Raw genomic sequence first — 24,745 nt, 5'->3', positions numbered from 1 at the left:
GACTCTTTCTGCTACTTTCTGCTTACCCTGATCTCAGGGTAGGTAAGATCTAACACCTAGCCTTCTTGGATAAGGCCAAAAAATCTTGGATGTCCTGTGTGTAAGGTGTGCACTTTAATTTTTCCTTGGTGGTCCTTAAATCGATATAAGTAAGCTTTGGCCGTCACCTGGGCAAATTTCAGAATTAATTCCTACCATATTGAAAATGTTTGATGTGTCTCACAAGCTCATTTGACCTTATGCAGTTGTGATCATGGTAAAACACTTACAGAAAGGAAAAAAACAACAACTCTTCTGTTCTTGCATTCTGTGTTTCAAGGTACAACCGTCTGCTGAACGTGGTGCACCAGTCTCTGAAGGACCTGCAGAAGGCTCTCAAGGGTCTGGTGGTGATGTCACAGCAGTTGGAGGACATGTCCAACAGCCTCTTCATAAATGCCGTGCCCGCCATGTGGGCTGGGAAGGTGCGTATACGAAGCTAAAAAATCATTATTTAATTTGAGGTGTGCTGACAAAATGAGTTACTTCTCAGATTTTAGCCCTGTAAACATAGAAACGTCAAATTTATAGGTTTAGGTTTTTACAATTTATGAGCGTGAAATGATAGATGAGATGTTAAACTCGAAGAAAATGGCATCAATTACAAATTTTCAAATTCGACCTTTGTGTCGATTTTTGGTCGATATCTCCATTTACTGACTGTGAGAAGTAACTTATTTTATTAGCACACTGTATGCTTTCTTGTTGGAACTTCTGCTGATTGCAGTGATCTTGTGATTTATGTGTGATGGAAAAGGGATGGAAAAAGGATTTGCATATGGGGCGTTTACTATAGCTTGTTCACTTTCCTCTGACTGCGTTAAAAAAATTGTAGCTCATTTAGGAATTTACCTATGTCCAGGAAACTTTGCATGGCTCTTCTGCAGGCCAGCAACCTAACAGAAATATTTTGATCCAGTAATTAAAAAGTTTTTCTTTTTTGGTCCCTTTATTAAAAACAGCTCTTTGGATACAGGATCCCTAAAATAAATGACTTACAGTAACCTTGCTTTCAAATTGATCATTTTGAGACAGCGACACCACTCTGCCCACATTTCAGTGTAAGCTTGTAGATTTCGTACCCCTGCTGTCTAGACTTCTCCTCGTGCTCCACCTGAGTCTCGAAAATTACTCATCCTGTGTGTTGAATCATGTTTTTTAGACGAATGTTAAAGTGTGGTGTTAAGGAAAATTGTCAACTTTTGAATCTTTTAGGTGTATGCTGTAAAACCCATATTATTCTTTTGGACCCCCTTCAGGCTCACATCAAAGAAAATGTGTTGATAAATGTGTCAGAACCTAAGTTTGCAGTGACCTTTATGAATGGGCTTTTAGATTCTGTTGATCATCCAACTTTTAGCCCCGCATGCAAAGATCTGAGAAGATAAAACAGAGCGATTTCATTTTATCTTGTTTCAAGTACTGTCAGACGAAAGTGAGCAAGCTATAAATGTCCTGTTCTTGTACCACAAGTTTGTGTGATTTTGGAAGAAAAATTATTTGTGGAAGCATCAGTGTCTTTGTTTAAGTAGTTACATGCTTCGCCTTCCCAAATAAAAGACCTGAGTTTGATTCCTGTGGGGGAAAATGTTTATCCATTATCTCAATCTTTCTGTCATGATGTTGTATTCTACTTAGCTCAGATTGGCCCTGACAGGCAAGGTTGAAACCCATCTCCAAAATGATTTAAATTGTGTCAATAGGGGTGTAAAACATCTACATTAAAAAAATTTTTTTTAAATGTGTCATGTCTCAAGCAAAGTGTTCTGTTCTCTATGTTTATAACGTTGATTCTTAAGAGTCCTAGTTCCCTGAGAATAAAGGACCCATCATATGTGTTAGCTCTCGAAAGCTCTTCTTTGCTATCAAACATCTATCATCCTTATCTCTCCTTCTTTAATGTGTTTGATACTCTCTTGTAACACCTGTAATCTTCAGCACTTTTATGACCTAATTGTGTTGCAAGTGCCGCAAAATGCTTACTAAAAGAAAAGTAAAATATTAAAACAAAAAGATATAAAACAATAACAGGTGACATATAAAGAATGATATTTCATATGAATCTGCACTTGGTTCCTCTGCAGGCCTACCCCTCTCTGAAGCCCCTGGCATCCTGGGTGACAGACCTGGTGGCTCGTATGGAGTTCATACAGACCTGGATTGATAAAGGAATCCCCTCCGTAAGTTTTGTTTTTTTCCCCTTCATTTGGTTCAGGTCCTGTTTTTGTCTATGAGGGTTCCTGCAATTGGGCAGTAGAAATTTATTCTTCATTACTTACGTGGTTGGAGAAAAGTTATCATGTCAGTGGTTCAATACAATAGCTGCTCCTCCCTCCTCTCCAGGATCCATGAAAATGTTGGCTTGCTGATTGTGCCAGTGGGTAGTTGGCGGGTGCTCTGGTGTGGTGTGCTCCTTCTTTCCTATAATACATATATCTTCTCTTTCTCCCCTCCTTCTTTTTTGTGTTTGTTACTCTCTTGTAACACCTCTAATCTTCGGCACTTATATGACCTTATTGTGTTGCAAGTGCTGTAAAACTCTTACTAAAACTTAAAAAAAAAAAAAAGATTGTGCCAGTTATCAGCTGGTTGGATATTTTTCTGGCTTTTTCGCGCAGGTTGCTGGGAGTAGAAGTCCAATATAATACAGAAATGTGCCTATTGACTGTTGTGCTCAAATGTTTAGAGTTAATTTGTGCAGAGTTTAGAGAGAAAAAAGAACAGGAAAAAAATGTTTATAATCATGATTTTAGAATGGTTTGTTTTGATGAAAGTGGCAATGATGATGGTATTGATAACATGAAATCATCTGTTTGAAATTAATGATTTTTGTTTCATTTTAATCTATATTAGTAGGGTACTTCCCCCCTCCCCCCAAAAAAGACAATTCTAAGACATTTCAGCTTTGACAAAAAAATGATCATGACGATGATACGTATAATACTGAGGATGATAATAAAAATCAGTAAGTCGACCTTCTCTTTCATCTAATGGTTGGAGTTGAAATAATTCTAATGCTTATGATCATGATTGACCTGACAGATATTGTGTTTGCCTTTTTGCTTTTTTTAGAAGGTATATTGACTCTAAATAAGCTTGTAAGTATATATTTTCTTAGGTTTTCATCTACATTTTTTCTGAAATTCGTTTAGAACATTTTCAGATCTGATTTTCTCCGCACAAAGATGTTTTTTGGTTAATTTCCTCGGTAACAGGTACCATTTTGTTAGTCAGTTAGTCAGTCTCATTCATACCACTCACGGTCTCAGCGTATGTATGTATGTATGTGAGTGATGTTGTCCCTGAAGAAGAGGAGCACTTATCTTTTTCAATTCTTTTCTTTAACAGGTGTTTTGGATTTCTGGATTCTTCTTCCCGCAAGCTTTCCTGACTGGCACCCTTCAGAACTTTGCCAGGAAGAAGGTCATTTCCATCGACAGCATCTCATTTGATTTCCAGGTATGACAAGTTTAATGATTTGTGTTTTATATGATATTTTGCCTTGATGAATGTATTATTTCTGCGAAAAAACAATTAATTTTTGTGGGTTTCTGTCGGCCCCTACTTGTAGAATGTTTCATATATTATGGTACGTTAAAAAATTTAAGGGAGGGAAGGGAAAAGAAACTCTAAAGAAAAAAAAAAGAATGTTTATAGATTATTTAACACATGTTTAACGACATAAGTTTATGATAGGAGATGAACAGGAATGCAAAATCAGGAAGTTTATAAATGGGTTGCATTAGAATATATTGACTGCTCAATGATACGCCATTTTAAGAAAGTGACATATGATGGAGTTTTATACCGAGCAGTCGATATGTAGGTTGGTCAAAGTGATTTTAGACTATGCAGGTCATAGAGAAAGATGGGGGGACAGAGGCGGCAGATGTAACAGAGACATTGGTAGAAAAGCAGCAGATTAAAAAAGAAGAAGAAGAAGAAGAAGAAGAAGAAGAAGAAGAAGAAGAAGAAGAAGAAGAAGAAGAAGAAGAAGAAGAAGAAGAAGAAGAAGAAGAAGAAGAAAAACAGAACAAAAATGAATGGAGAAGGAGAAAAAAGAAAGAGAAGCGAGAACATGTACAAACTGTTGGAAAACAAAGGAAAAAATGCCCAATTTTTTGGGCATTTGGCCTATTTTCATTTAGCCATCATATTTTGGGGGGGGGGGGGGTGAGGGGAGGGGCAAGTGATCAGGAAAGTGGCAAAAGCTCAGGAAAATATTTCATTTTCTGTCTGTAGGAAATACAAGAGATGCTTTTTTTTTTCCGATCACTTAATACATGACTTATTCTGAAGCACGCTGGTCTGTTCTTGTTTGATCAGGTCATGAGGGAAACTTATCAGGAACTGCAAGAGTCCCCAGAAGATGGCTGCTACATCCGCGGTCTGTTTGCTGAAGGCGCGCGCTGGGACAGTCTGAGGCATATGCTGTCCGAGTCCAGACCCAAGGAGCTGTACACGGACATGCCTGTTCTCTGGCTCATGCCGGAAGCCAACCGGAAGGCTCCAGAGTCCGGCATTTATGACTGTCCAGTTTACAAGACTCTGACCAGAGCAGGTATGTATCGTCTTCTTTTCACACTTCTCGTTCTTGTCTTTTTCATGCTATTACTATTCTTCTCTTCCCACGCTCCCCCACCTCCTTTTCTCTGTTTCCTTTGTCCAGAGTAGTGGATGTTCTGATGTGGTTTGCGCCTATCATTGTGTTTATTACTCTCTTGTAACACTTCTAATCTTCTGCGCTTATGTGACCTAAATATGTTGCAAGTGCCGTTAAATGCTTACAAAAAACAAAAAACGTGTTATTCTCGAAGTTACTAATTCTATAGACAATAGATCACAGTGGGAAAAAATAATAAAACTGCAGTTACTTCCCTTTGGTCCTTTTTCTGTGTGCGAATCCATCGTGTCCAGTGACATGATTATCACGTTTTATTAAGCTAGATCCCCTTGTTATATTATTATGCTGCTTAGTCATTCTGCCAAACAGGAATAAATGATTGTAAAGAAGTCAAAATTGTCCTATGTACACAGGAAGAGTGACTAATGTAGTGGTCGTTGTTATCGCCCTCAGGTACCCTGTCCACCACTGGCCACTCCACAAACTTTGTGTTTTCTGTGGAGATCCCGACTGACAGGCCACAAGAACACTGGATCAAGAGAGGTGTTGCTTTGCTCTGTGCTTTGGACTACTAGACACCCACAGACCTGGCCAGCACAGGTCAAGACAGACTGCACGACACAAAGGAGGATACAACCCTACCAAATTTTCCATTCTACACTTTTTGTTTTAACTCTTATACTACCAGGCGGTTTCCTTTACCTGGACTGGGCTGTATCTGTTACCTGCTTTTAGATTCTGCCTATCCTGAGACAAATTAAAGATTTTGAGTTTAGTTTTCAATATTAGCCACATGTATCACAAATGAAAATAAAGGGGAAATAATGACCTCTCTCAACATGTTGCTAAAAATGGTAGCCTAATTCTTCAGCCTGAGGTTTCAGTTTCAATTATTGCAAAAGTAGGACTGGTCTTGAAGCAGAAAATGGAAAGCTGTGAAACACAGCTCACTGTCCAGGGTGGAAGTAACATGAGCTGTGAAACACGGTCCGTTGTTGTGAAAAAGTTAAGTGGACAAGATAATATGTGAGGCAGTATGGTGAAATCTGGCACTCGTCAAAATGACAAAATCGGAGAAACAGGCATTTTTTCGCCAAACTGGACATTTTTACTGATTTTTTTTTTTTTGCTTAAACTCTTTTATGCCCATATAACAACACATTTGCATGTGAATTTTACTGAAAAACATTGATTAAATGAACAAAATGTGCTATTTTTCAGTTTTCAAAGACTCTTTAGCTATTGGAGTTGCCAAACTTTGGTGACCATTTTCTCGCTAATTTCAACACTGAAACCAGGTGACCTCACCTCCTTCAACCGCAAATATCGTGAGTTCTACTCAAGATAAATGGATATTTTCAATGAAAGCAAGGCAAATAAATCGGCTTTCAGATGACCCCAATAACTCCATATACCGAAAAATTGACAAGCGCCTGATTCCACCGCTTCGTGACACATATGGACATTATTTGAAACATAATTCCCCCCATCATTTTTTTAATAGTTTTACTTTTGGTCACCCTTTCTTTCCCTACATATCAATCAGTCACATCAATAATAAGGACTAATTTTAATTTGCACTATCATGTGAAAGCAAGCTTTGTGTTAGATTTTGCAGTTTTCCTGTGCCAAAAAACAAGATTTGGTTTTCTGGTGTAAGATATTTCAAGTTATGGTGTCAAGTTAACATTTTTTACCTGTATTTTTATGTAGGCCTAGAGATCCATATATTCAGTGCTAAAGCTGAAACTGAAATTATAGAGATAATTTTTTCACATATTAATGTCAGTATATTATGTATGTATGGTTTGTCTCAACCAATCTTTAATTGTTGCTTGTAAATCATACGGAGTTAGGAATTTCCTACTGTTTTTTTTTTATTACCTTTGTTTGTTAGGAAAATCACAAAGACATAGAATATATTTCAATCAATCATTTTTATCTGCTGTGATATTTTTACCAATAGGAAATGCATACTGTGATGTAATGAATAATGTGTTTTTAAACTTTAGATTATTTTTTAAAATGAATTCTAAAGGCAAATAAATTAGACACCCTTCTTGTTCATCCTGTACTTTGCTGTGATATTATTGGGTTTTATTTGTCCAAATGAAATACAGGCTTTTTATAAACATATGATCGACTTCCCTTTGTATTCTTTCTTTTCTTTACTTTTATTTTCCTTTTAATTTGTGTTGTAGAGAGTGATCCCTATAGCAAAGGGTTTCTCACAGATAATAACTGTTGAGTGAAATTTCTATCTTCAGTGGTATGTCATGTGGATTGTAATGATCATCTGGGTAAAATTCAAAATTCATTCCTATCAAACTGAAAATACTTTAGTCAGTATAAAAACATGTGGAGTACCTTCGAAATTGGAATGTGGCTTCCTGACTTAGTAAAGCAAAGGGCCCAACGGATTAGAAAAAACGATCACATACGTAAGAATCAGTTGCACTGCAGGTTGAAAAAACAATAGTTGACTAAATGGCTGCCATTAGTTCCAACTTTTCAAGTTATGTCATCCTCAGATTAGTTGTGTCTATTGTGTAGCAGTTAGGCACTTTGCTATTGCATGCAGGAGATCCGAGTTCGATTCCCAAGTAGGAACGCGTTTTACAGAGTATCTCAATCTTTCTGCTGGGATGTTGTATGCCTCTCAGCCTGGGCTGACCCTGAGAGTCAGGGTCAGAAGCCTGCCTCCTAAATGACTTAATTTGTGTTGATGGGGGCGTAAAACTCCTACATCAAAGAAACGTCCTCAGAATATCCACTGCGTTGCCCAAAAGTTGGGGAAATAGCTGGTCTTGGTTTTTCGAAGCTGAGTCTTGGGATCCGTGGAGTGTCGACTGGCAGAAAGTGCTACCAAGCGAATCTGAAAAACTCATTTCTCTAACAAATGCGTCGTCAGCAACATTGCCTGTACTAGAAGATGTATTCATTTCATCATGTCAACCATGGGAACCCACATCTTCTGCATTTTACTCTACGAAGCTCAGTCCCGACGTTGTGTCCTTAGGGAAGACACCTTACACACATTGTCCTCACTTTGCCCAGGTGTGAATGGGTATCGGGCCATAGACAGCGAAAGACCGTGTCAGTGTGTTAGTGTTTTAACGCCTATGAAGTGGCATTTTATGATCCCCAGGAAGTTGAGATTGTTTCAGAATGCTTGCTATCAGGTTTGCTGGGGTAGGCCTAATAATATCATAGATTTGTAAAGCGCATAGAGCTTGCTCCATTTGCGCCGTACAAAATAATGCTAATTATTATTTATTATTTGTTCAACTGGTTCTACTAAAAAAAAAAACAAAAAAAAAAAAAAAAAACATAAGAGGGGCTTTCGTGGTCGAGAAGTTACGGTGTTCGCCTCTCATTAAATAGGTTCCGGGTTGAAATCTGGAGAGCGACGGAAAATTTTATTCCCTAAAATTTCCTCTTTTCACCTCCGTTTCTGCTATCTAACAATGTTTAGTCCTCTGCTTTCGTCTCTACTTTCTGCCCCCACTCCCTTCACCTCCTTTTCCCACTCCCCTGGGCTTCTGACTCTTTCTGCAGCGTTTCTACTGCTACTCCGGGGTTCCTTCTCACTGCTGTCTTTCAGACACACTCTTATGGTAGGTAGGCCTAAGATCTTACCCCTGGCCTTCTCAGAAAAGGGCAAAAAATCCCGTGGTCCCTTGTGAAAGTTGTGCACGTTAAAATGATCCCTTGTTGGTCCTAAATCGATAAGAGTAGTAACTAGTATGCTTCGGCTGCCACCCGGGCAAAATTCGAAATTTCCTTCCAACTGAACATTGTTTTAATGCTTACCGCGGGCTCATATATGACCCTACGCAGTTGCGAGTGCCGTAAAACTTACATCAACAACAAAAATAACATTAATGTGGCATACATGGTAGGCAGGTTGCTTTAAAATTAAAGAGCTAATAAATAGTTGCAGTGTGGACGCATGGTTGAACAGGGCGAAGAAGGAACATTTTCCCACGCACTCTTTGTGTGTTTGGTATGGTTGATACCCGCACATCCAGGCTCACTTTTCTACCACAGGACAGGACTGCAAGCAAGGATATTTTCCTTTGATACCCCCCCCCCCAAAAGGACTCGAATACATCCACCTTCACAAGAGGATGCAACTGAGCACTTTACCCTACTTACATGCAAAGCACAGCAATTCGATTGCTAAATATAAGACTCCTTTTTATGTGTTTTAGGGCGCTCGCAACTGCGTAAGATCATATGAGCGCACGGGACACTTTAAACATTTTCAGCTGATGGTTGGAAATTTTGAATTTTGCCCGGGTGGCGGTCGAAGCCTACTCTTATCGATTTTAGACCACCAAGGGATTTTTAACGTGTGCACACGGGACCTCCGAGATTTTTCGCCCTTGTCCGAGAAGGCTAGGTGTAGATATTTCCTACCAGAAGATCTGAGGTGTGGCTGAAAGACAGCAGTAAGAAGAAGCCAAGGATTAGCCGTAGGAAGGCTGCAGAAAGAGTCAGGAGCCCAGAGCAGGGCACAAAGGAGGTGAAGGGTGGGGGCAGAAAGAGGAGACGGAAGCAGACGGCAGAACATTGCTAGAGAACAGGAACGGAGGTGAAAGGAGACACTTTTAGAGAACAACATTTTTCCGTCGCTACCCAGATTCGAACCCGGGACCTTCGAATGAGAAGCAAACACCTTAACCTGTAGGCCACAATGGCGTATGGCGAAGCCTATACGCTAAGCAGCCGGTATATGTGTCAACGATTTAAAAGATAAACAAATGAAGACGTCAGTTTTGTTTACGTTTTTTTAATTACAATAATATGTGTATTTAATACCGTTTTGTTAACATAATAACAATACAATGAGTAGGATATTACATTTATCTTTTATATGGTGATATCGTATGTACAGTTTCATCTACTCTTGCACGTCATGAGTCTTTGGAGGTAGAAATTTTAGACACAAATTGCAAACACCTTAATCTAATTCAGACTGAAAACTTACCTACCATTCTAGAAGAACACGTACGTTTAATCGACTAATTTAACATTTTGAGAAAAACACATTTGAAAATGCCCATATCGGTGATGCCAATTACGTCAAGTGAGAAAAACGAATTGATAGGGATTATATGCAAGGAATATAACTTTTCTTCCGCTTCACACCTTTTCATAATATTCCCATCAATATCTACTCCCTTACCTTGAAAAGCAGACTAACCTTCAGTTCAAAATACGAGAGACATTCCTTTTAGTCTAGTTAACGTTTACAAAAAAGGGGGGAAAAGGCAAAGTAATTTTATGAAAAAAAAACAAGAATTGGTCAACCGGTAACTTACTAAACCCCGATTCTTTTTTAGCTTTTGGAAGCACAGAATCAGTATGCATTTCATCTGTTTTTAAAAAGTCTTTATATCCAATACCCTAACTTTTAACATAAAAAATCCGTACTCCTTTGAAGTAAAAATATTCTTTTGCTATATATACACAGGATAATTTATCAACTTATCTTTCCATAGAGCTACCCGTGAAGTTTTTTTTTCTCTCCATAACTTAGATTCCATCACAGATAAAAGCAATACTTAAAGTTCCTGGGCCATTTACTCACCGAGTTTTACAGAAAAAAATCAAGCTAACACCACTTTCGAATTTCTGTACTACACTGCAGGCAAAGAATGAAATTAAAATATGACGTTATTGATTTGTATTGGGAGGAACCTCATATCCGAAAAACTAATAATAGAAAAGATCAATCAACAATAGAGCTAAAGAGAGAAAAATGGAAACAATACACAACAATCACAACGATTACAGAGACCGCCACAGTGAGAAGGCTATTCTTATGACAACAGCGAAGGTTACAACACTAACATCTCAGGACTGCATTTTGTAAGAAACGGAATGATGAAGAATAGAAAAATACAATTTGTCTTGTTTACTTTGGGAAAAAAAACAACAAACTACAACAACAAAAAACAAACAGCTCCTTAGCCAAAGAAAAATACAGGTGTACACGCTCAGTGAATTGTCCGTAACATTAGCAACCATGCAAGCATGTAACACTGATAAAGTAATGGAAATTTATAATGATAGAGAGCAGGAATAACCGAAAGCATAACCTCTTGAAAGCTGAATTTAAACAACAATAACAACAACAAAACATTAAAAACCCCAGAAAAGCAAAGCATTTGTGTCCAATTTGGGGGGGGGGGACCAAAAATTTAGTCCTGGGTTGAGCAAATAGAAAGCATCCATTTGGTTAATGTTTTTCGCTACGTTGTCTGAAATAACCCTAGCTATCCAAAATACACCCCACCATATTGTGAGTTAGTAAACAAAACGTATAATATCTAAAGAGTAGAGAGGGCTGTAAACATCAAGAATTACGTTCGTTTCTTTGTCTTTTTGATGATATAAGTTCACACACACACACACACACACACACACACACACACACACACACACACACACACACGCACGCACGCAAACACATACACAAACACACACACACAGACAGACAAACAGACAGACAGACAGACAGACAGACAGACAGACAGACAAACAGAGAGAGAGAGAGTGTGTGTGTGTAAGAACTCTTATTTTTCTCAGGCAGTCAAGCAAAGAGCAGAAATATTGAGAATCGAAGATAATACTAATTTTTCTTAATTTGAAAACCTCCTATCAGAGTCGCCCAAAGCTACCAAGCAGAGTATTTTTCTTAAATGGCATACCATTAAATATACTTCTATAGCCTAAACACACACAAGTATAATTGTAAGTGTCTAACTGATACACCCCCCCCCAAAAAAAAACAAAAAAAACAACCCCTTTAAAAAAAATCAATCAACAAAGCTAAGAAACATATCCCCCCCCCCCCCCCCCGAAAAAACAAAAGAACAACAGCAAGCAAACAAACAATCAAACCAAACAGCAAGCAGAAAAGCTCCATCCTCTCTTACTAAGTAATGCATTCGTCAAGTTCACAAACACTGTTTCGTCAACAATTATTCGTTATTCTCAGTCTTGTTATAACTAAACAATAGTTGGATCTTTCTTTTTCTTTACTTAATTGCGAAGTCAAATGGGAAAAGATGAAACAAGCCGAAAGCTTCTCTAAGCTTTACTATGAGAAAGTTAAAAAAAATAAAAATCCCCAAAACAACCGGAACCAGTTTTATTAGGTGTTGCCTTCTAAAAGCGTAACACTTCAACTTCAAACACGGGGCAAAAGATCTGATCAGAATATCACCTCAAACGTCTTCATTCATTCCAAGCTCTCAAATATTGGACTCAACTTAGAAAACAAGAGAACAGTATAATATGCACATATCCGGATAGAACCGAATTAGAAAATATGGTTGCAAGCAGTCTCGCTGACAGTTATTCTTTTCCTTCGATCAGTACGGATAGTGACAGTGAAAGTAAATTCCTTGATACGACACTGTTAACAGTTTCATGTAGTTAAGGAATACACGAATAATATGTAATGGAGTATAAGCTTCCCTTATCAAATATATGTCTCTATTTGCTGTATGTACACTTACAATTGTTTACTGATTTCCCCTTTTTAAAGATATTATGTGATGAGAGAGAGAGAGAGAGAGAGAGAGAGAGAGAGAGAGAGAGAGAGAGAGAGAGAGAGAGAGAGAGAGAGAGCGACAGCGAGAGAGAGAATGCTCATAGGAGATACAAAGGCATATATTGGAAGTTGCAGTGGAGAAAGCTAACAATAAAAGCATCAACCCACTTAGCAAAATTGTAACGCCATAATTATCCTAAATGCATTTGCAATAATGCATAGGGTTGCCTATTTATCTTATAAAATCCTAGAAACATTCCTATACTTGACTAATGCATTAAACACCGTCTTTTCTGTATGAAAAGAAGATGGAGTATTTTTTTAAAACCTAACTAATTCCCTCCCCCCCCACCCCCCCCCCCCCCCAAAACAATCACATCGAACTAGAACTAAAACAACAGTCAAGTTAGTTTCGTGATAGCAGTGTCACATGGGCACAGTGTGTAGGATTACAAAGAAAAGATGGATTGCAGGCTTTAGCTCTATTTCCTCGTTTACGTTATCTGGAACACGTAGATAATATCAGAAACGCAACACATGCTGCAAGGGATGTCTACATAATCCAGTAAGTCAGCTCAATAAAATAAGGGCGTCCGAACCATTACAAAAATAGAGAGAGAGAGAAAACAACACCTTTTAAATTTCACTTGAAAGCTATTAAAGCAAAGTGTGATTTGACAACTGTTGAAGGCACTACGCGCCACCGAATTTTGGACTCACAGTATGACAACGTTGTCAAACTCTAACTATTGCGTTGAGAAGATTTTGAAAAAGAAGAAAGCACCACATTGTCTAACTAGAAGTACAGACAATACGATATTGTCCAAGCCGAAAGGTGTGACTTGTACGTCCAACCGTTAACCCGGCGTTGAAATTCGAGGAAAAAAAGGTTATTCCAATGAAATTTAAAACAAATTAATTTCAAAAGATAAATCACCATAAATTACAGCGTTGCGACATGGCGGGGATTCTCCTGACGCAACACTCGGCTTATGCTCAGTGCTCATGGATGCTACTATCGCTGAAATCTGTCTACCCTCTGACCTCTGATAAAAGAAAGAGTTTAAGAGAAATAGAAGTTCAATGGTCAGGGTATTCTGATTGTCACTTCTTGATCATTTAGATGAGTAGGAAACAATTGGCAGAAGTATACGTGCACACATGCAGTCGCACTCACACACATATTCATGTTAATACATGTTCGTTTCTGTACAAAGTTATTTACAAGCAGTGAAAAGATTCTAATCCGAACGATTTGGATGAAGGTTTTGGAATAAAACAAAGAAGGATGTTGTTTATGGAAAGCCAGGGACTATTTCAAAGAAATGGAATCAGAAAATTGAAAGAAAAGGGGGAAACGAATAGTACAGAAAAAACTGCACAGAAAGGTAAAGAAGATAAGCACCTAGAAAGAAATGATTTCGAGAAAATGACGAAAACAACAGCAGTAAAGACAACGACACAATGAAAACTCTCGGAAATCTATATACAGGTCATAATTTAAAACTTGTCAGCGTTAAATTATCATGCCACTTGACACCAATGGAATAATTTAATAAGACATCTGTAACATAATATAATAATGACTTACATCGGCATTCAAAATCGGGAAAGATAAAAGCAAATGCCAAGGTTGCGTATAATGATAAAATACAGGAAGATGAACACCCATCTCTTGGTAAGTGCTAAAATAATACGTCTTTTTGATGTGACACCCAAAAAGTGAGATAGAAAAAAAATGAGGGGGGAAAGTAGGAGGGAGGAAAAAAGATAGGAAAAGAGAGTGAGTAGGAGAGAGAAAGAATGGAATAGGGAGAGGGAGAAAGAGAGAGAGGGAGAGAGAGAAAGAGAGAGAGTGAAAGGGAGAAAGATGAGAGAGAATATACCAGAGAGACAGAGAGACAGAGAGACATACAGGAGAGAGAGAGAGAGAGAGAGAGAGAGAGAGAGAGAGGGGGGGAGGAGGATGCGGAAAGGAAGAACAGAGAAAGGCCAAAATCTTCAGTTCCTTCTCAAAGACAGTAAGCCAGTAGCCCTTGGCCTCCAAGATTTGCACTAGCGTAGAAAAGTCTGACCACAGGACAAATACTTCGGTTTGCCTTTTCAAAAGTATATTATTATGAAATAAATAATCTCAACCGCGTTGTTTAAGATCATTCCTCGGTACTAAGGGGAAGTACAACCGAGACCGCGCTTTCTCTTGAATATTCCATAATTATATACAAAGTTTTGCGTTATCACTGAGTTCAATAATACGTTCACGAGAAAAGGTGAAGGGTTTCAAAGGGATGAAATCATAGTCCGTGGCCAACTGAAGGGAATGTTAATCTATGTAACGGTTGATTCTTCCCACTATTTTGATATTTTTTGTTAATTTTCTCATTTAAAAAAAAAATTGTATAACTTAAAACTCTAAGGGTTCCACATTTCTTTCACCAACAGTGTCTAAATTTTGTGTGTCATCTTTTTAAAAAATTCGATTGCAACATTTTGTCAATAACCAAAAAGGCGTAACTTTCATTATATTTTGGATGACTTTTTTGTACTATCCCCCCCCCCCCCCCCACTCACACTCACACACTTATAATAAAAAATAATAAAAACCTAACTGAAACAAGTATTTTTCTAACTTACAATAGCTGTGTATTGTAGAAGAAAATGTATTTTCCAAATAACAAAGAAATTCCTTGAAAACACAAAATCATAAGGGATTTTTTTTTTCGATTTTTTTTCAATTTTGAGGTAACCGTAAAACAATATTCCTCTATATTGGCCATGAGGGGTGATTTTATTCCATCCTTATCCCTCACCAGCTCCCATCAATACACTGAACACAGCGATTACATGAATCATTTTATAAAATGATTATAAGAAATTGCAATCTCAGTGTAGCCCCCCCCCCCCCCCCCATGACAAATGGGCGACTTTTTTTGACAGTTCGGCAAACTGCCTTCTTTAGAGAGTTTTGGAGCACGAGATTAGGCCACCTTGCAAGTACATTGCGTCTACTTGTCTTGAACTAACGTGGAAACAATGTCAGGAATACACCGCCGGACAAAGGTGGAGCGAACATTATATATGACTCACCACACCAATACATGAAGATATTTACGAGAAGCACTGAATTTAAAATACAAAAAACCCACCAAAAACAAAAACAAAAACAAAAACAAAAACAAAAACTAACAGACAAAAATTTTTTTAAAATGGTGAGTTGGGGATTAAAGCTTGCATTTGTCAAAGTAGGCAGGAAATTGTACGGAGTATACATACTATTATTATGATTACAGCTTTACGCCGAAAAGGCTTAGAGTCTTTTGAGAGATTTACTTAAGAACTTAGGAAAAACCACTTTTTACTTCAAGCTGAGCTTTATGCTATGTCTTGAAAGCCAAGTTGACAACATGGCTATAATAGACCTTGTGCTCTGATTTTCCTGCACAAAGAAAGATTGTTGTTACAATCTTCAACAGTCAGAGAAAAGAGTTTCAAATTTAGATACATTCGACTCTGCTCTAACGACCAGCTGTCCAAGGCAGTCACATGTACAATCGACCACTTCCCGTGCCTTTTTTTTCTATATTATAATCGCACCGTCCAAGAGGACCACCTGTCTAAAATGGCGACTTTTCTCCTCGACACATCTGATCGTCTTGAACAGGCTCGACTGTATAATATGGTTTCTTTAAAAGTTCTCACGAGAAACTCTCAACAAAACTCAAGCCCCAGTGTTACAAGAAATGCTGTGGACAACTTCCGCTATACTGACAAATACATTTCACAGGTGAATCTACACACCAGAATAACATGATTACTACGTGAAGTCAAGGTGACACATCATAGGAAGGATGGGAAATGAAAAGCAAAATGCAAAATGCAAAGCATTAATAAGGGAGTAGCACCAGCGCTTAACACTCTAAAAGACACCATGCCATGCAACTTGGGAGTTCTCAAAGAGGAACGGCCAAAAGCAGAGGTATTGATCATGGCCCGAATCAAAAGGTTTCGTCTTGAATGCAACACTTTAAACATAGAAAATCTCTTCGGGCCAACGTAATGCAACAGCATTAATGACTTATATATCTTGTTTGGCTGTGTTCCTGCTCTGTGTGCGTCTCAAAAACACACGCATACTCTTGGGAATCCGAGATCTTATGTACGCCGTGAAGTTTACAACCACGCATCATCCTAAAACACGTAAACTTAACGTGTGGCTCCTGCCAAATCTATTAAAATAGATTGTGCTCCTTTGATGCTAAACTAGAGTGTAAATCATTGCACAAACTCTGTTGAAAAGAATTCAAATTATTGTGACATATTCCAATCAGCCTTTCTCAACAAAGACACCGCCTAACGCGCACCACTGTTCCTCCACTCCTCAGAGAAGGAGGGGCAGGGGGCGGGGCAGTCATAGTCTTGTCCACAACAGAAGAAAAGAGCCCACTACTTGTTTCCTTTGTCTATGCGACTGCTGCTTAGCCCATACTGAAGTTTTATTTTGAAAAACAGTAAATCCAGTTTCGTGAAATGTTCAGGAGAGCCAGTTTTGTCCAAAACGGGACATACTATCTTTTAAGATACTACTCTAGCACAGTGCACTCTGGACATCTAAAGCAGTTTGTTTAGCGATAAACATTTAATTGCAAGTGAGTTACTAGGCGCCCAGAGTATTAATTGACTTCTCACTACAATTTAACAACAGAAGTGCTGACAAAAACACGACAATACCCATTGTATTATTGCGTTGGTCGGAAACTTTCGTTTGCTTTGGGTAAACAATAATTGGAACTTGTCCGTGGAAAATGAAGATGACACACGCACACACACACAAACAAACACAAACACACACACATACACACACACACACACACAAATACACAAACAAAACAACCAAAATACAGACAAACAAAACAAAAACAATTTTTAAAAGCATGTCGTATGATGGGCATTGTTATAGTTTCCGGTTTGACTTAACAAACTGAACCGAGTAAAAGGAAAAACAGATCGTTTGTTGAGCATTCCGAAGAGAATTAAAAATTAACAGCTAAAAGTCAAACCAGTCATCCAACACAACATCAACCCTTTCTCTGCCAGATATGCAGCACATTCTTCTATATTTTCAAATAAAAAGCAGTCGCACGTATAGGAGTATAATATACCTCAACATTAATAATGTCATTGTAGCGTACCTTAACGTGGTCGCTGGAATTATTCGAAGCGTCTTCACACATCCGAAAACATACGAGCATTTAAAATATAGGTATATCTCAAAACATGTTCTATCAAGAACAGCAATAAACAAATAAGCAACAAAAAATAGAAGAAAAACAAACAAACACTGGCCAGTATATTTTCGTTGTGAGATTTCAGTTCCCACAGCAAATGTTAAACTCTACAAACTTTTGACGGGCCAATCTTGCTTGCATTAAATAGAAACCAAAGAAAAGATTTGAAGTACGTGCATCATAATTATAAGTAAAGAAAGATATTTTTAAAAATGCATCACATTACTTCCATCTCTCTCTCTCTCTCTCTCTCTCTCTCTCTCTCTCTCTCTCTCTCTCTCTCTCTCTCTCTCTCTCTCTCTCTCCTCCCTCCCCCTCTCTCTCTCTCTCTCTCTCTCTCTCTCTCTCTCTCTCTCTCTCTCTCTCTCTCTCTCTCTCTCTCACCCCCCCCCTCTCTCTCGTGCGTGTCGACAGAAGCAGAAGCGTAGAGGACAAAATGCGGCAAGAAATTATTTTAATAAAACGAGAAGATAAAAGTGTGAACAACACGTGACCAACAGGGAGTATGAGGTGTGAAGTCAGGTGTCGCGTGGCAGTCTGCATGCATATTTTGATTTATTACAGTATTGCTTTCTAGCCTGGCCAGATTACTTTTTCATACAAGTACATATATCCACAACAAGTTGAAATGTAATAATAGCATATATATTCATACAAGTGCAAGTACCATGAACAAGTCGAAATGTACTGAAGTACAAGTACCATCAACAAGTCGATTTGTACTGATACCTTACATTTTTTTCATACAAGTGCAAGTGTAATCAACAAGTCGAAATGCAATGATACCTTACATTTTGTCATACAAGTGTAAGTGTAATGAACAATTCGAAATGCAATGATACCTTACATTTTGTCATACAAGTGTAAGTGTAATGAACAATTCGAAATGCAATTATACCTTACGTTATTTCATACAAGAGCAAGTATAATCAACAAGTCGAAAAGTAATGATACTTTACATTTTCATTTACGTACAAGTACCAAAGACGAATCGAAGTGTAATAACACAGACACAAAACAAAGGCATGAACTTAAAAAAAAAACACACACACACAACAATTATGATACGGGCGATATTCTACTGTGGATAAACATGCCTCAATGACGATTTATATACATTATATAGGCAAAAGCGGAACTTAAAAAATCAATCTTTCTCCGTTCCATTCAATAAGCAAGCTTCCAACATACACCGACAATGTGAAACAATTTTCAAATTATTGAATTGATCCGCGTGAACACGCACACGCACGCACGCACGCATGCGCGCACGCATGCGCGCACGCACATACACACACACATGCGTACGCACGCACATGCACACACACAAACACACATATACACACACACACACACACACATATATACATTGTGATTAGCTTGACAAAAAAGTAAATTTCTGCCATGTTGCATTTTTCATTATTTCAAGAAGTTACAAGCAAAATGCTATGTGCAGGCACGCACAACTTTCACTTTCAGCACACATTTTCAAATAACTACATGTACTGGTATCAGAACAGCAGAAGTAGCCTTAGTGTATTTTCACATCTTGTCCGGGTGTGGCATATTGAGGTATGCCCTACTACAGACCACTCCGCCTCCTCATCCCCCACCCTTCTTGCCCCTTCACTCCCTTTCACCCCCCCCCCCATTTTTTGGCCATATGCTCACAGACATTAGATCATGCAGTCGCAGTACAGTGAACATACTTTTCCATTTCTAAACTACGTTAAAAACCCATGCAGATAAACATCACCATCATCATTATCATTATTTTAAAGATTAGTATTAGTAGTAGTAGTAGTAAATAAAATGCTAATATATTATGTTGGCCAATACTCATAGCCGATCAGAAGATTTGAAAAGACCATAAACAGAAACCCATTGGATTTTTTTACTTCCACGCGGTGCTCATATTTTTTAAGTAGCACACAAGAGAACAAAGGCATACGAAGAGCAGAGCATTGAAATCTAATAGATCGGGATAAAAGAAAAAAAACAAACAACGTCATATTAAAGCAAACCGAAAGAAAAAAAATTGTAGGAGATGATTTGCAAAAAGAAAACATCAAAACTTGACAAAAGAAATAAACATCAATAGTACTCATTAGACCGTCTCGTTATCATATAAAGCTAACGAGAGCATGCGCCCTCGCGCATTTATACACTAAGACATGCACGCCGGGATTCGTGTAAAACGGTACCCACAACCCACAGAACGAAAGTCGGCACACAGTCGCATCCATTCACTGACATTGTCGTGTGAAGCTCATACACAACAATAATAAAATATAGACTTACGCTACTTCAAAACAATAATCGCACTAAAGCTCTCGGCGTTCTTCATGGAAAAAAAAACAGCTAAAAAAATACAATTATTACAGTGACATAGAAAAGTTAAGTCTTCACAACGGATCCAATAAACATAATATATTAGAATAGTCTTTATTCTGAGTATACACCAAATGTTGCGGTTGTATCAAAGTGTCGTGTTCTCTTGTCCCAATTGGCATTGCTTTAGTACAATTCTAAATTTTACACAAAAATGTGATTTCACAAAAGTCACACAGAATGTAAGTTTTGGTGTCAAAAACCCCAATGAGAACAATCCAAACCAAAACAATTCTAGGACTTTCTCAAGAAAGTAGAATAATTTTGCAAAAGATGAACGTATCTCTTTCCACAAACTATCGAAAATTCAGCTTGAAATAATAGATAATATGTACGTCTTCATATGACAATAACAAATTCAAATAATTCATTCTAATACATAACTGTTATTGCTTAAAACATACTTTTAGAAACTGATTAAGAGGTCCTTCCATAATGTTATTTTTTACATCATGGTATGTAACAATGGGAGAACGGAGCTGCACAAAGAACCCGTATCACTCACAACTACCCACCTTGCTGCTCGCACATAAGATGTCAATGTAGTTGATAGAGTTCAGTGCAGTTGAGTAAAACGAAATAATTATGGCATTAAAGCCTAGCTGTTCATCGATAAAATGTGCAAATGTATTGCAGGCCACATGGGTTCAAACACAACAACCCTCCATAACGATTTGATATTGTAAACGTTAAAAGCATATGCAATTAATATATAACAATAAGCATCAAAATCCGGCAGTTTTGTTTTTTTTCAGATAAAATATAACAAATGGCAGTATGTACAATGCACACTTTTATAGTTACCCCTGATTACCTAAGACAAAGGGAAACCCTTAAGATTCCTTCTTTAAATTGAGTAATAAAAACAGTGAAAAAAATTGGCCACTCTTCGTGAACATTCATGACAAAGGCAAAGAGAGTAAATATGAACACCTCACTACTTTCTGTTAGAAAGACATTTCGAGGATAAAAAATAATGTGCTAAGAAAAGAAAGTGCTTCATGTTTATACATGTACTAGAGGAGATGTGAGACTATCCTTATAGACATTCGTCATTCTAGAAGGAAATGTTGCCCAGAAGAGATAATATCCATCTGACCTCGAGAGCGCAGAAAGCAGGGTTAAGAGACTGGATAATGCTTAAGTATGAGAGTCAATCAAACCACTAAATAGTCTTCTTGCTGCTTAAGGCAACAAAGGAATGTGAACTACATAATAGCATTGTCCACGTTTGACAAACGAAGGTTAAGTAAACTGTTATACAATATGCCAATAATAGTCAGTGTGTTATGAAATGTTACATCACTTCAAAGATGAATATTATCCGATTCTCTCTTTACCAACAAATGAAAAAAAAAGGTAACATGGTAGAAAGCCCATTATATCCATTGAATCAATGTATTGATACAGATAATAACACGAGAACGTAAAAAGCAAGTTTTACCCTTTAAACGTGCTTCTTTAAAAGCATGCTAAATTAATTATACAAGAACAAATAACATTGTCATCATTATGTACTACATGTATTACGTTTAAAGGGCATGACGACAAATGCAATACATTCTCCCTGTCTTCGTTACCTCTAATAAATGAATGTTCGACCAAACGTTTACGGAGCTAATGAATTAACAATAGCAGTGACCAAGAGTTTAATATTACACCTTCAATCAAACTATAATATGACAAAACAGAGAAGCTTTCAAGCCTTGCTTTCTTAGCCAACACAATCGCACAGGACGGTTACAATAATTTAAAAAAAACAGGATCGGAGTGGTTCGCTTTCAAACTTGGTTTGAAAAGAACGATTTTATTTTTACTGCAGTTTCATTTGTCTTATGCTCAAAAAGGATTCACAAGCACGACAATTTAAAGCATGAACTTAGCGATAATTTTCTGGAAATCGTATCCAAAGTACTTCCCTCCAGAAAGTAAACACATCCCGGAACCTAAAACATGCGTTCATAGGTGAAGAGAGTTAGGGTGCAGGAGAATGTCTTAATAGATACGCCAGCACATAGAAAGGGATTTCGTCTCTGTTATATTTTATTATCTCTCGACCTTCTCAATGTCCCTTGGAATATCGCTTCGCTCCAGTGACATAAACAACGATCGTGAATCGGGTGCTGTCCTTGGAGTTTGGAACAAGCAATCTACGAGTCGAAAGAAGATCATAGATTGCTTCAGAGAAGGACGAAGAAGATGAGCGTTTCAAATGTGAAAAAAAACCCAACAACAGTGTTAAACAATCTGGCCTATATCTTGTTTGGCAGAAAATTTGGACCTACTTGTAATGATAACGGTACATCGGCTACTCTGAAAAAAAAAACCCACCCTATTTTATATAATATAATAATATATATAATTCAGCAGGGAGAACAAGGCAAGTGTTTGATACCAACCAACCGGAACACGGTAATATGATCAAAGACGTGTCAGTTGTAAATCTGATGTGTTTCGGTTATCCTCTAGCTCTCCGTTCACGTCGGAAGTCGGACCTCGGTCGTGGTTCTTCTGTGTCCACTTGATAACCTGGAGTCCGACCCTGTGCTAGCCGCCTCGTCGGTAGGGCCAAATATTGTGCCGTGTTAGTGTGACGTAAGAGTCTCGTGTTAGTGCCAGTGACGTAATCCCCTGGCCTCTCCATCGCTGTCGTTGACAAGACTGTCATCATCCTGTCGTCTGCTCCTGCTCTTGGTCGGCCAGAATGGGGCCGTTGTTTTTGTTTTTCTCATCTGTAGAGGGCGAAAGAAGCGTTAGACATTTATGGCAAGCTGCGGACCTTAACAGGGTAAACAAGTTTCGGAGTTTGAGTACAGAGAGACACAAGTACACCGTGAATCATTTAGTGCTTGGGACAAGAAAAACAGACATAAAGAAACAGTAGACGGAAAGAAAAGCAGAAGAATATACTAGCACCACACTCCAACCACCCGTGAGTAACAGCAAGCCGTTGTGAGACTCGTTTTAATCCCTATGGATAATTTGTGTTGAATGTCAAACCAATTGGTTAAAACAAAAAGGTCAACACACACAGTTATATGCTACTTTTGAAAGGAACAAATTCAAAAAGTAGAAGCAGACAACCACAGTTTCAAATAAAAGGTACAAAACCTCAAACAAACAACAAAGCAACAAAATAAAATGAATAAAATAACGCAGAAGAAGGAAGTCCCCAATACCAAACCTTTTACAGCAGGATATAACATATTTTTTTAATCTGTTTTTCAGGAACGATATGTTATTAAGAATAACGAGTTGCTCCAGGCGAATCCAAGGATTGCAGGAGAATTCTCCAAACGCTAATGAAACACCAACCATAAGCGGGAACCTATAAGAAAGAGAGAGAGAGAGAGAGAGAGAGAGAGAGAGAGAGAGAGAGAGAGAGAGAGAGAGAGAAAAGTTGTGTCTCGATTGCGAACTAAAATGGAGCATTCGCATCAAAGAAGCAAGGATTTCTTTACTGTGGTGGCAGAAAATTGTGCGAAACGTCAATGTCGGCTGAGTAGAAAACTTTCTTCAGAAGGATTGAGTATGTGCATGGAAAACCCACACTAGAAATAAAAGAGAAAAACATTGGAGTGCCCTGGTTATTGTTTCCGCGAGCAGTAAAAGCTAAAGCACAGCAGTGTGTGGTTGGCGGGTGCTCTGGTATGGTTTGCCTCTTTTTTCCGATGAAATATATAACGTCATTTATATCCCACCTCCTCTTTTTCTTTGTGCATTAATCTCTCCAGCACTTATATGTCATATTTGTGCTGCAAGTACCGTAAAACTCTCACTAACACTAAACTAAAGGACGACAGGCGACGAGTGTGGGACCGCGAAGGGCTCATAGCGAGGGCTGAGGGTGGATGTCTGTGTGAAGGAAAGGGGGGGAAAGCACAAAGATAATGAACAGTAGACCAGGCCAGGAGCTACTGGTTGTCTATGAGGAGTCTGGAACAGCTTGACTTCCCATGGTAAGAGGCTGCCGGAAGCTAAGGCGATTACTCGTCGTTGTTCCGATATAATCGATACAGACTGTCAATCAAGTCGTTATCTCTGGTCGGTCGGCACCGGACAGGAACGACTTGACCGAATTATTAAGAATAATAACAATGATCAGAGACATCTATAAGCATGGGGAAGTTTGGAAGTGTATGAGTAAGGTCGTCATAAAGTACTGCGCAACAGTTCAGAATGTATTTGCTGGTGTGATCCGTATTTAAATCTTTGGCATAACAAAGGAGGGGGGGGGGTGCAATGAAAAGAACGTCAGTTGAATTGATGTGACTGTCGTGATTTTACCGTCCTTTTTCTGAAACCAGAACGGGTTGATCACGCCCCTGTAGCTGTACGTTTTTAGGTAGTGAACATTTGCGTTTTACCCAATTTTGGTTGTCATTTTAAAAAATTGATATTTCTCGAAGGCGCTATAGATTTTCTTCATATTTATGAACTTGCTGTCACCTTGGTTGAATTTTATTTCTTTAAAGTATAGTTAAAATTAGTGCTCTGATGACCGAACTTTTGTCCTTTAAGAGGGTCCTCTTTTTTCGATACCCTGTTTGCAGGTAGAAAAAACCCCAGTCAGACAGAAAGACAATCAGATAGATAGAAGGTGAGCAAAAGAAAAAAAAAAGAAAGACATAGCACATGATAAGGAGAGAAAAGAAGACAGGGAATTAACACAACCACTCGCACCCACGCATAAAAGGATGACAGATGGACGGTGATGCCAAAAGGCAAAGAGACGGAGGAAAAGATCATCTAGAGAAAAAAAACACACCCCCCCCTCCCCAAAGATTTGACGCCCTTTGCAACACGGTATGATTATTCACTTGGAGTGGGGGTGGGGGG

At 38.3% G+C, this 24,745-nt stretch overlaps 2 protein-coding genes across 2 annotated transcripts in view; one reads left to right on the top strand and one right to left on the bottom strand.

Annotated features, from left to right (window-relative positions):
- Nucleotides 1-5,903, top strand: part of LOC101858600 (dynein heavy chain 1, axonemal) — a gene marked incomplete in the record, with an annotated part of 80,580 nt that extends 74,677 nt beyond the window's left edge. Inside the window, 5 exon segments of the mRNA XM_013089655.2 lie at nucleotides 320-464; nucleotides 2,124-2,219; nucleotides 3,388-3,498; nucleotides 4,366-4,600; nucleotides 5,117-5,903. Of these exon segments, the coding sequence (XP_012945109.1) occupies nucleotides 320-464; nucleotides 2,124-2,219; nucleotides 3,388-3,498; nucleotides 4,366-4,600; nucleotides 5,117-5,238 (709 nt within the window).
- A 13,024-nt stretch (nucleotides 5,904-18,927) lies between these two features.
- Nucleotides 18,928-24,745, bottom strand: part of LOC101858383 (titin homolog) — a 56,386-nt gene continuing 50,568 nt past the window's right edge. The window contains exon 9 of the mRNA XM_005091167.3: nucleotides 18,928-22,638. Coding sequence (XP_005091224.1) covers nucleotides 22,574-22,638 — 65 coding nt within the window. The 3' untranslated portion in view covers nucleotides 18,928-22,573. The remainder of the gene's footprint in view (nucleotides 22,639-24,745) is intronic.

Source organism: Aplysia californica, unplaced genomic scaffold (genome assembly GCF_000002075.1).
Source record: "Aplysia californica isolate F4 #8 unplaced genomic scaffold, AplCal3.0 scaffold00026, whole genome shotgun sequence".
In the NCBI taxonomy this organism is placed as follows: Eukaryota; Metazoa; Mollusca; class Gastropoda; order Aplysiida; family Aplysiidae; genus Aplysia; species Aplysia californica.
Note: the sequence above shows the minus strand (reverse complement) of the source record. Positions and strands in the feature narration are given on the sequence as shown.